General features: G+C 43.6%; 1 protein-coding gene across 1 annotated transcript; it reads left to right on the top strand.

Moving 5' to 3' along the window:
• The first annotated feature begins 34 nt into the window (after nucleotides 1-34).
• On the top strand, nucleotides 35-11,288 carry LOC147019461 (uncharacterized). Its single transcript, XM_085893983.1, has 10 exons — nucleotides 35-795; nucleotides 974-1,069; nucleotides 2,077-2,189; nucleotides 5,394-5,486; nucleotides 5,726-6,294; nucleotides 6,472-6,567; nucleotides 7,572-7,684; nucleotides 8,082-8,221; nucleotides 8,416-8,555; nucleotides 9,879-11,288. Exon 1 carries the CDS (start codon nucleotides 60-62, stop codon nucleotides 678-680), a length of 621 nt encoding a protein of 206 aa, XP_085750109.1. The 5' UTR covers nucleotides 35-59; the 3' UTR covers nucleotides 681-795; nucleotides 974-1,069; nucleotides 2,077-2,189; nucleotides 5,394-5,486; nucleotides 5,726-6,294; nucleotides 6,472-6,567; nucleotides 7,572-7,684; nucleotides 8,082-8,221; nucleotides 8,416-8,555; nucleotides 9,879-11,288.
• Nucleotides 11,289-12,043: the final 755 nt, after the last annotated feature.

Here is a 12,043-nt window from a genome sequence, read left to right as displayed (position 1 = left end):
AATTCACTCTTGTCAGGTCAACGTGGTGCAGAAATGAAGTTCCTGATGACAACGTTGTCATGGACATGATGTTGCCCAGAAATGAAGTTCCTGATGACAACGTTGTCATGGACATGATGTTGCCCAGAAATGAAGTTCCTGATGACAACGTTGTGATGGACATGATGTTGCCCAGAAATGAAGTTCCTGATGACAATGTTGTCATGGACATGATGTTGCCCAGAAATGAAGTTCCTGATGACAATGTTGTCATGGACATGATGTTGCCCAGAAATGAAGTTTCTGATGACAACATTTTCGTGGAATTGACGTCGTTCAGCGATGAAGATTCTGATGACGATGCCATGGAAGTGGATGCTGAAACAACAGTGGAAAATGCAACAATGAGCACCGCTCTGTATCAAACCTGCCAGTATTTTGTGCAAATCTGCTGCCGTGGAGCACAGTGGATACAGAGGAATGTCATAATGAAAGCAAGAAATCTTGCTTTTCCTGTGCTCCATAAATCAGATGAGGGGCAACCTGATGTTGGCTTTGTGGTTTGGGAGGATGGGATGCCATATTGGGGACCTGAGTTTGAGCCCCTGTCACCTGTTGAATTAACACTAGGCGGGGTTGACTTAACCTTCCAAGGTTGGCAGAATGAGAACTGGTTCACTGATAATTGGGGCATTACATGAGCAGCATAGCCGTGCTCTCAGCCAATGCTCTCAACCGCAGCCTTGTCTTGCAAAATAAGGCAGGGGGATTGGGAACAACAACAACTTTTACTCACCTCCACATCAAATAATTGAGGTAGGCCATTTCATCCTCGACATTATTTTCCACTTTTCTAAATAAAAAGTGAAATTGTATTTGTTTTGTGGACAAGTTGTTTATGCTGCTCAGCATTTACTGTTTTTTTCAACTTCAACGGTTTATTTTTCGTGTTACAGTTAATGACACAATAAATTATTTTTGTTTTTCAAACCAGACCCGGTGGCATTATGATGTGTGTGACTGTTCCCAGTTTGTGAGGTTGGAATTTAAATTCTGATCCTGAACGAGTCAAAGAAAAGATCTTAAATAGGTACGTGCTACTTCCTTGATTATGACTCAGTATTCATGGGATGGGGAAACACACAAAAACTGTGGATTGGCATCCGTGTGGAGAAGAAAATTTCTCCACAATTGTCCTGCTATTTGGGGAGAAAATAGAAATCCCATAAAGATGTTACTTCACTTCCCCCAAACTCAATGGCTGTGTTTGTATGAGGTTAAGTTGAGTACATGTGTGGTGTCGTTGTGTGGTGTTGTTGACTTTGTCATTGTCTGTTGTCACTGTGCTGCCTGCTTCATGTTTCATGCCTGTCACTGTGCTGCCTGCTTACCTCCTATATCTATTACCACACCCAAATCCTTCTCCTGTGTGACACACTACAAAATTACCCCTTACACCCTGTAATCTCTATTTTCATTGTTCTTTCCCATCCCCAACACCTTACACTTGCTCAGGCTAAACTCCATCTGCCAATCTTTTACCCAATCCATGCAAGTATCAATACTTTCCTGAATCTGATGACCACCCCCTCTGATATCCATCTCACCTCCAAGCTTTGTGTCATCTGCAAATTTGGAAAGCTTACTCTTTACCCCATTATCCAAATCATTGATGTAAATAATGAATAGTAATGGTCCGAGTGCTGATCCCTGAGGTACCACACTACGTTCATCCTCCCAACAAGACATCCTCTCACTCACAGCTACTCTTTCCTTCCTACCACAAAGCCAGTTTGCAATCCAATTAGCGAGCTCACCAGCCACTCCAAAAGCCCTCACTTTGGCTAACAGCCTCTGATGTGGTACCTTATCAAATACCTTCTTAAAGTCGAGATATACCATATCCACTGCCTTTCCCTCATCCACCAAATCAGACACTGCTACAGAGAACTCTAAAAGATTTGTTAAACAGGAACTACCTTTGGTAAACCCATGTTGACGACCTTTATGAATGACAGAATATTTTTGTGTATAATGAAATGCAATTTGAAAAACCTTTTATTCTTAAAATAATGATTTTTTTTAAATCCCCAACAGGCACTTTAGTGCATGGAGAGCAAGATACGATCATGTTGGGTCCTCTACATGCCCCTTATGGAGACTCACCTTTGTTTAAAAACCTGAAACGCAAATCTTCAAAGACTCACCAGGTAGGATTGATTGTTTTTTCACTTCCACCTTTTTCTCCACTTCGACTTCAATTTTCCGATACTTCTTGTCTGCCTCCACTTTCTTTTAGTCCCCATTTTCTTTCACATTCCTCCCTCTGCCTAGATGATTAAACATTAAGTGCCTTACATAAACGGAGTGAACACATTTTCGACGTGATGTTGAATCCGTGGACGTCAATAATTGTTCCATATTACTGTATTACTGTAGTTAATAATTACTGATGCATTTGAGATAAATCTACAGTTCGTTGTAATCTTCAAATATTGTGATGTGATATGAGACGCATGGGGGGGGGGGTGGGTGGGTGGTCACTAGCCTGCATACAGGGGTGGATGGGTGGTTTTGAAACCCGGAAGTAGAGCATACGTACTTTATGAACTGCCCCTATTCCAGTCTGGCACAGAGTTACTTTTTGAACTTGTATTACCGTAGTTAATAATTACTGATGCATTTGAGATAAATCTACAGCTCATTGTAATCTTCAAGAAAAGTGTCTCCTTCATCATTTATTTGAAGTGACCGACTGTTCTGGCGATCTGCATTTTACGACCAGATCCACGAGCCATGGAATGGATTATTATAGATGCCCCTAATTTGATTTTGCTTCTGTCAACCTATGACAGAGATGACCGGCACTCCCGCTCGGGGATATTGTTATTATTCTTTTTTGTATACATTGTCGAGGCTCGTATGAGAGCTAACACACAACACACAGCAAGGGGGGCATGAGACAAGAAGGGCGGGAGTGGGAAGGACAAAACAGTGGGGAACAGAGAAATTAGATCTGTGGAAGGGAGGGGGATGGGCCGGGAAACATGGGGAATACAAGGTGGACATTACAGGGACTTTCAGTAAGGAAAGCAGGGAATTTGAAGGAGGTAGGCTTGGGGTGGATTGACGGGGGTAGAAAAGATCGAGGATTGGGATGGGGGATGATGAGAGGTGGTGGTGAACAGCTGTTTTGAAAGCCTGGAGGAAAGAATGGGATTGAATAGAGTGAGGGAGTTTATTCCATAGGCAGGAAAAAGAGGAATGAAAGAGTGAAGGTGAGCAGTGATTCGTGATTTTATTAGTTTTACCAGAAGGGGGTTGTTGGCAGGACCTTGAGCACCCTGCGGAAATATGGTGGGGTAAAATCGCAGACAGAGCAGGGGGGGGCGAGACTGGAGAGGAGACGGTAGAAGACAGAAAGACCACTGTGCTGCCTATGGTGTGAGAGTGAGAGGCCCAAAGACTCAGCCTCATCGCGGGAGATGCCAATGATCCGAAATGCCTTGGTTTCCACGGCGTGAAGCCGAGAAAGGTGGGAGGCAGGAACGCCAACCCAGAGGAGAGAGCAGTACTCCATCAGGCTGCGGACGAAAGCTTTGTAAGTGGTCAGGAGCTCAGGTGGGCCGAGGAATGACTTTGCACGACAGAGGATTCCCAGGTGGAGACTGGCTTTGGAGGCCACGTTTTAAATGCGGCTTTCCCAGGAAAGATCATGGCAGATAGTGAGACCCAGAATCATGAAAGAAAGGACTTCTTCCAGAGGATTTTTGAGAAAATGGATCGGGGGGGGGGGAGAGGGGGGTTCTTAATGGTCCTTTTCGAGAGACATGGTGAGAGTGTGAGATTTGTCTGGATTGAAAGACGTGTTCCACATGTTGGACCAGTTTGTGATTTTACCCAGATCTGCATTGAGCGAAGAAGCTGCTGCATGCCGGTCTGTGGGATGACAGATGGTACGGCAGAGGGTGGAGTCATCAGCAAAGGGATAAACAGGATTTTCCAGAGAGTCGGAGAGATTGTTGATGGAAACCAGAAAAAGAACAGGGCCCAGTATGCTGCCTTGAGGAACTCCAGCCTGGACAGGAAGAGGGGATGAAACAACTCAATTTAGGGCCACACGTTGACTGTGACAGGACAGGAGGTCTGCGAGCCGTGAGTGGAGATGGCCTTCGATACCTTAGGAAGAGTGTTTGGTGAGCAGGGCAGGGTGACAGACCATGTTGAAAGCACGCGATATGTCTGGGCATATGGCTCTGATTTCATGTCCGGCATTGAGGACATCCATCCTTTGTTGGGAGAGCAGAAGCAGCATATCCAGGGTAGAGTGACCTGATCTGAAACCAAATTGATGATCGGAAATCAGGCCATTGGAGAAGAGGAAGGATTTAATGTCTGAAGCGATGATGGATTCCATAACCTTGCTGATGATTGGGAGAAGGATGATTGGTCTGCAGTTGCAGGGATCTGTTTTTCACCTTTTTTATGCAGGGTGGTAATGTTTGCTGATTTCCAAGCAGATGGCAGATGACCGTGAGCAAATGAGAGGGTGAATATAACAGAGAGAGGGTGCGCAAGAGCAGAGGAGCAGGTTTTTGGGACACGTGGGCTGATGCGGTCTGGACTGGTTGCAGAATCTGAGTCGAGGTTTGACAGCCAGCTCTCCTCCTTGTCAGGATAAAAGGACACAGAGTCCAGGGACAGTTAGGTGCGACTGGGTAAGGTGGGTACAGAAAGCGATGGGTTTTGTACACAAAATTTAGATGCAAACACCGAGTTTAGACATTCAGCCTTTTCACGTGCGGTTTCAGCAGTGTGGCCATTTGAGGTAAGGGAGGGGATGGAGGGGGAACATCCACCAGAAACAGATTTGATGAGATGCCACCAGGATTTGGAGGAGGGAGAGAGGTTTGAGAGTTCAGACTTTAGCTTAGAAATATGTTGTTTTCTGGCTCTCCTGAGGGTAGATACACACTTGTTTGTTTTTCAAATGATGGCTCTTTGTGTGTGCTGTATTCTTTATAAATGCTGATCAACAAGTAAGGAAGCAACATGTACCTTTTTATAGTTTTTGGGATGACTTGGCCTGGGTTTCAAACTGTTGACCTCCCAGACTCAGAATGGAGCCTTAAACCTTTACAACACCGAGTCTGGCTGTTTTGTGCCAGGCAATAGCAGGGCCAATGAATTGAAATCACTCCTTTGAAGATTGGCTCTCCCTTCGGAGAGATACTCACTTATCCTCGTTTTCATGGTGTTGAAATCATTACAATGTGTACTCAGTCAGAGAGTCAGATCTTGTGAAGACAGACTGCACACTTTAGCATGTCTTTGTTTTCTTTTTATTGTCTCACACCTTTCCTAATAACTGCATGACCTGAAATGTACTAAACACCTTCCTTTGTGTATTGCAGAGATAAAAATAAGAGAGTCAACTTTTTCGAGAAGAAGTCCTTCAAGTCATCTTCAATGACCAAAAGTTCTCCTTCAAAAGCACCACGGGTCAAGTAAGCCTTCACATCCACTGCAATGTTTTACACTTTTGTTGATGTTATAATTTACTCAAATGTGTGGATAGCTGTTGGTAGCAGCTGGGAGGAGATTGTAGACATGTGAAATGAAATGAGGACAGAAGTTTATTGATTGAATCATTTCATCGAATAACTGCTTTCACTGATCAAGCTGTGCTATTTCGTTATCCTGAGAGATCCTTGTTATTGTCTCTTGTCGGGCCAATGTGGTGCAGAAATGAAGTTCCTGATGACAACGTTGTCATGGACATGATGTTGTCCAGAAATGAAGTTTCTGATGACGACATTTTCGTGGAATTGACGTCGTTCAGCAATGAAGATTCTGATGACAATACCATGGAAGTGGAGGCTGAAACAACAGTGGGAAATGCAACAATGAGCACCGCTCTGTATCAAACCTGCCAGTATTTTGTGCAAATCTGCTGCCGTGGAGCACAATGGATACAGAGGAATGTCATAATGAAAGCAAGAAATCTTGCTTTTCCTTATGCACCATAAATCAGATGAGAGGCAACCTGATGTTGGCTTAGTGGTTGGGGAGGCTGAGATGCGATCTTGGGATCCTGAGTTTGAGCCCCTGTCAGCTGTTTAATTAACACTCGGCGGGGTTGACTCAACCATCCAAGGTTGGCAGAATGAGAACGGGTTCACTGGTAATAGGGGCATTACATCAGCAGCATAGCCGTGCTCTCAGCCAATGATCTCAACCGCAGCCTTGTCTTGCAAAATAAGGAGGGGGATGAAGAACAACAACTTTTACTCACCTCCACATCAATTAATTGAGGTAGGCCATTTCATCCTCGACATTATTTTCCACTTTTCTGAATAAAAAGTGAAATTGTATTTGTTTTGTGGACAAGTTGTTTATGCTGCTCAGCATTTACTGTTTTTTCAACTTCAACGGTTTATTTTTCGTTTTACAGTTAATGACACAATTAATGATTTTTGTTTTTAAAACCAGACCCGGTGGCATTATGATGTGTGTGACTGCTCCGAGTTTGTGAGGTTGGAATTTAAATTCTGATCCTGAACGAGTCAAAGAAAAGATCTTAAATAGGTATGTACTACTTCCTTGAGTGTGACTCAGTATTCATGTGATGGGGAAACACACAAAAACTGTGGATTGGCATCCGTGCGGAGAAGAAAATTTCTCCACAATTGTCCTGCTATTTGGGGAGAAAATAGAAATCCCATAAAGATGTTACATCACTTCCCCCAAACTCAATGGCTGTGTTTGTATGAGGTTAAGTTGAGTACATGTGTGGTGTCGTTGTGTGGTGTTGTTGACTTTGTCATTGTCTGTTGTCACTGTGCTGCCTGCTTCATGTTTCATGCCTGTCACTGTGCTGCCTGCTTACCTCCTATATCTATTACCACACCCAAATCCTTCTCCTGTGTGACACGCTACAAAATTACCCCTTACACTCTGTAATCTCTATTTTCATTGTTCTTTCCCATCCCCAACACCTTACACTTGCTCAGGTTAAACTCCATCTGCCAATCTTTTACCCAATCCATGCAAGTATCAATACTTTCCTGAATCTGATGACCACCCCCTCTGCTATCCACCTCACCTCCAAGCTTTGTGTCATCTGCAAATTTGGAAAGCTTACTCTTTACCCCATTATCCAAATCATTGATGTAAATAATGAATAGTAATGGTCCGAGTACTGATCCCTGAGGTACCACACTACGTTCATCCTCCCAGCAAGACATCCTCTCACTCACAGCTACTCTTTCCTTCCTACCACAAAGCCAGTTTGCAATCCAATTAGCGAGCTCACCAGCCACTCCAAAAGCCCTCACTTTGGCTCACAGCCTCTGATGTGGTACCTTATCAAATACCTTCTTAAAGTCGAGATATACCATATCCACTGCCTTTCCCTCATCCACCAAATCAGACACTGCTACAGAGAACTCTAAAAGATTTGTTAAACAGGAACTACCTTTGGTAAACCCATGTTGACGACCTTTATGAATGACAGAATATTTTTGTGTATAATGAAATGCAATTTGAAAAACCTTATATTCTTAAAATAATGATAAAAAAATCCCCAACAGGCACTTTAGTGCATGGAGAGCAAGATAAGATCATGTTGGGTCCTCCACATGCCCCTTATGGAGACTCACCTTTGTTTAAAAACCTGAAACGCAAATCTTCAAAGACTCACCAGGTAGGATTGATTGTTTTTTCACTTCCACCTTTTTCTCCACTTCGACTTCAATCTTCTGATACTTCTTGTCTGCCTCCACTTTCTTTTTGTCCCCATTTTCTTTCACATTCCTCCCTCTGCCTAGATGATGAACCATTAAGTGCCTTACATAAACGGAGTGAACACATTTTCGACGTGATGTTGAATCCGTGGACGTCAATAATTATTAAGATTAATTAATAAGAAAATTTCTCCACAATTGTCCTGCTGTTTGGGGAGAAAAAAGAAATCCCATAAAGATGTTACTTCACTTCCCCCAAACTCAATGGCTGTTTTTGTATGAGGTTAATTCGAGTATGTGTGTGGTCTCGTTGTGTGGTGTTCTGTGCTGATGTTGACTGTCATTGTCTGTTGAAAGGACCGCATGTGGTGCCTGGAGACTGGATGCCACTTTCAGCGTGGAGTGGAATGCAGTGAGGACCATCGACTGATTCACATCAGGCTGAACGTCACAACAATGAAGTTCTGGAGTGAACACCTGGATAGAAGATCAACAAGGTTTGTTATTTATATCTTGTACGGTCCGAGTAAGGATGAGTATGAAGAGAATACCCACAGAGGTCATTTTCAGGAGCTTGTCAGGTTTAAATCCAAGGAGTCCTGCATGGAGAATGGCTCACTCGAAGAAAAATGATCTTTGTGTGTGTGATGCATCATGTCATTGCACTGACTTTGTCATTGTCTGTTGGAAGGACCGCAGGAGGAGCATGGAGACTGGATGACACTTTCAGTGAAGAGCGGAATGCAGTGAGGACCATCGACTGATTCACATCAGGCTGAACATGACAGCAACGAAGTTCTGCAGTGAACGCGTGGATAGAAGATCAACAAGGTTTGCTAATTCTAATTTGTGTGGTTCGAGGAAGGATGAGTATGAAGAGAACACCCACAGAGGTCATTTCCAGGAGCTTGTCAGCTTTAAAGCCAAGGAGTCATGCATGGAGGATGGCTCACTCGAAGAAAAATGGTCTTTGTGTATGCGGTGCATCATGTCATTGCATCATTGCAATGAAGAGAAATGGTCGATGTATTGAGGCAGTGTGTGTGTGTGTGTGTGTGTGTGTGTGTGTGTGTGTGTGTGTGTGTGTGTGTGTGTGTGTGTGTGTGTGTGTGTGTGTGTGTGTGTGTGTGTGTGTGTGTGTGTGTGTGTGTGTGTGATATTTATGTGTATTATATGTATAATAGGTCACGTACTACTTGTGCATATGTATAACATGTGTAACATGCCATGCACAACATTTGTGTTCACAACAACATGTGCACAAATCACAATCGAGCACGTGTATTGGGGGCGTTGGGGTGGGGGGGGGAGTTGGGAGGGGAGCCTCGAGCAAACAGTTTCCAGATTGCACATTTATCACGTAACATGACACAAAAGTGTCAGTACATGCCCAGTGGGCCACCCTGAGGATTCATCAAGGACATCACCATGGAAGAGAGTCCAGGAAGTGTTAATCCCTCTCGTGTCATGGGTGTGTGTTTTTACCTCAGCAAGTGTGTGTGTGTGTGGTCAAAGTCACAGGAAGCTCAAATAGGCCTTATTACCCCATGTTCTTCCTCCCTCTGCCTTCTCAGTCCTCAAACCCTCCCAGGCTCCTCCAGGATGCACACATTCTATCAGTAACTCCGTCCTCATTAAACTCCCGAAATCCAGGCTTTACACTCATCTTCACTCCTTTATGCAACTTTCTTCTGGAGACGATTCAATCTCACTCTTCTCTTCAGTGCTTCAAAGAAGCAGTGCATCACCATCTCCTGTCATACCCCAGCTTTCCCCATCTTCATTTTTCTGCCAAATACCCGACCTTACCTAACTCTCTTACCTGCAGGTTATTGTGGTTACTCCCACACCCCCCACTTCTTCTCTTCTCTTCTTCTGTTTTCTCTTTCTCTCTCTCCACTTTCCATATCAATTCTTCCCCTTACTTATTCTCTCAAACTGTGGTCCCAATGTGAGTACTTTACCATTTTGTCCTCTTCCTCCTCTCTTCTCCTCTCTCCCATCCTTGGTCCTTTTATCAGTGTCGTGAATTGTTTTTATTTTTAATAACTTTTGAATTTTCATCGAAACAGTTCTCTATTAATACATTAATGATCCTGAAAATCAACCAGGACCAAGTGGCTTAATTAACAATTGTTTGTATATTTTTGTCAGCTGTGCACAAGTGAAAACTGCTCAACATGCGACGACTCTGTCTCTCTGTCTCATTGGGGCTCTGGTGACCATCTCTGCAAGCAGCTTATCATCACCATTTTGAGTTCAACGTTGGTGCAAAGACCTTCCTTCTTTTCTTCATTGGTGAGATGGAGATGGAAATTACAGTGGTTGTCCATCACTTTGACGGGCGTGGTTGGGGCCCGTCAATCTTTTCCTTTGGTTGCTCAGTTGTAGATGATTTATTTTGCATTATGTCTGTCTGGCCAGGCCATAACGTTTTTTTTTGTTTTTTTTCTTCATTGGTGAGATGGAGATGGAAATTACAGTGGTTGTCCATCACTTTGACGGGCGGGTTTGGGGCCCGTCAATCTTTTCCTTTGGTTGCTCAGTTGTAGATGATTTCTTTTGCATTATGTCTGTCCGTCCAGGCCATAACGTTTTTCATCATTTCTCTTCATTGGTGAGATGGAGATGGAAATTACAGTGGTTGTCCATCACTTTGACGGGCGGGGTTGGGGCCCGTCAATTTTTTCCTTTGGTTGCTCAGTTGTAGATGATTTCTTTTGCATTATGTCTGTCTGGCCAGGCCATAACGTTTTTTTTGTTTTTTTTTCTTCATTGGTGAGATGGAGATGGAAATTACAGTGGTTGTCCATCACTTTGACGGGCGGGTTTGGGGCCCGTCAATCTTTTCCTTTGGTTGCTCAGTTGTAGATGATTTCTTTTGCATTATGTCTATCTGTCCAGGCCATAACGTTTTTCATCATTTCTCTTCATTGGTGAGATGGAGATGGAAATTACAGTGGTTGTCCATCACTTTGACGGGCGGGTTTGGGGCCCGTCAATCTTTTCCTTTGGTTGCTCAGTTGTAGATGATTTCTTTTGCATTATGTCTGTCCGTCCAGGCCATAACGTTTTTTTTTTTTTTTTCTCTTCATTGGTGAGATGGAGATGGAAATTACAGTGGTTGTCCATCACTTTGACGGGCGGGTTTGGGGCCCGTCAATCTTTTCCTTTGGTTGCTCAGTTGTAGATGATTTCTTTTGCATTATGTCTATCTGTCCAGGCCATAACGTTTTTCATCATTTCTCTTCATTGGTGAGATGGAGATGGAAATTACAGTGGTTGTCCATCACTTTGACGGGCGGGTTTGGGGCCCGTCAAATTTTTCCTTTGGTTGCTCAGTTGTAGATGATTTCTTTTGCATTATGTCTGTCCGTCCAGGCCATAACGTTTTTTTTTGTTTTTTTTCTTCATTGGTGAGATGGAGATGGAAATTACAGTGGTTGTCCATCACTTTGACGGGCGGGTTTGGGGCCCGTCAATCTTTTCCTTTGGTTGCTCAGTTGTAGATGATTTCTTTTGCATTATGTCTGTCCGTCCAGGCCATAACGTTTTTTTTTTTTTCTCTTCATTGGTGAGATGGAGATGGAAATTACAGTGGTTGTCCATCACTTTGACGGGCGGGGTTGGGGCCCGTCAATCTTTTCCTTTGGTTGCTCAGTTGTAGATGATTTCTTTTGCATTATGTCTGTCTGGCCAGGCCATAACCTTTTTCATCATTTCAGCTTTTGTCATCAAATTTTCAACAAAACTTTATAATGACAATATAGAGAAGAGTTATGAATAATTATGTGAAAGTCATAGAGTGTACAAATAGACCCTATTAGCCTGTCTGCCATGCGCTAGCGTGAGACGGCTGGGTTTTGTCATCGCTTCCACATTTCTTTATTTAGTTATCACAGGCAAATACCACCCATTGCTTTGCTGATGGCAATACTAAGAAGGGAAGAAAAACAAGGGGGACATAGAGAAGGGTGGGGGGAGAGAGAGAGAGAGAGAGAGAGAGAGAGAGAGAGAGAGAGAGAGAGAGAGAGAGAGAGAGAGAGAGAGAGAGGAGAGTGAGAAGCTGGAGGAGAAAGAGCGACGAGAGTAGAGGGAGGAGGAGGGAGGGAGAGTGAGGAGGGGTGGGGGAAGGAAAGGCAGACGTGGGGTGGAGCGTTAATTACGATCCACACTGTCTCATAAAACTTATTCTGCTTAGAATATCTGTGAAGATGGAAACAAAATAATTTCTGGAATCCAATTCCTTCTGTTCATATTATAAATACCACCCAGAAACAAACACTCCCAGGACACGTCCAGAGATAAACACCAACCGG

Source organism: Eptatretus burgeri, chromosome 9 (genome assembly GCF_056783735.1).
Source record: "Eptatretus burgeri isolate ZD-2024b chromosome 9, Ebu_testis_v1, whole genome shotgun sequence".
Taxonomy (NCBI): domain Eukaryota; kingdom Metazoa; phylum Chordata; class Myxini; order Myxiniformes; family Myxinidae; genus Eptatretus; species Eptatretus burgeri.
Note: the sequence above shows the minus strand (reverse complement) of the source record. Positions and strands in the feature narration are given on the sequence as shown.

Excerpts from the sequence above, each read along its gene's own strand:
- LOC147019461 (XM_085893983.1), top strand. The coding sequence starts at position 60 with ATGGACATGATGTTGCCCAGAAATGAAGTTCCTGATGACAACGTTGTC.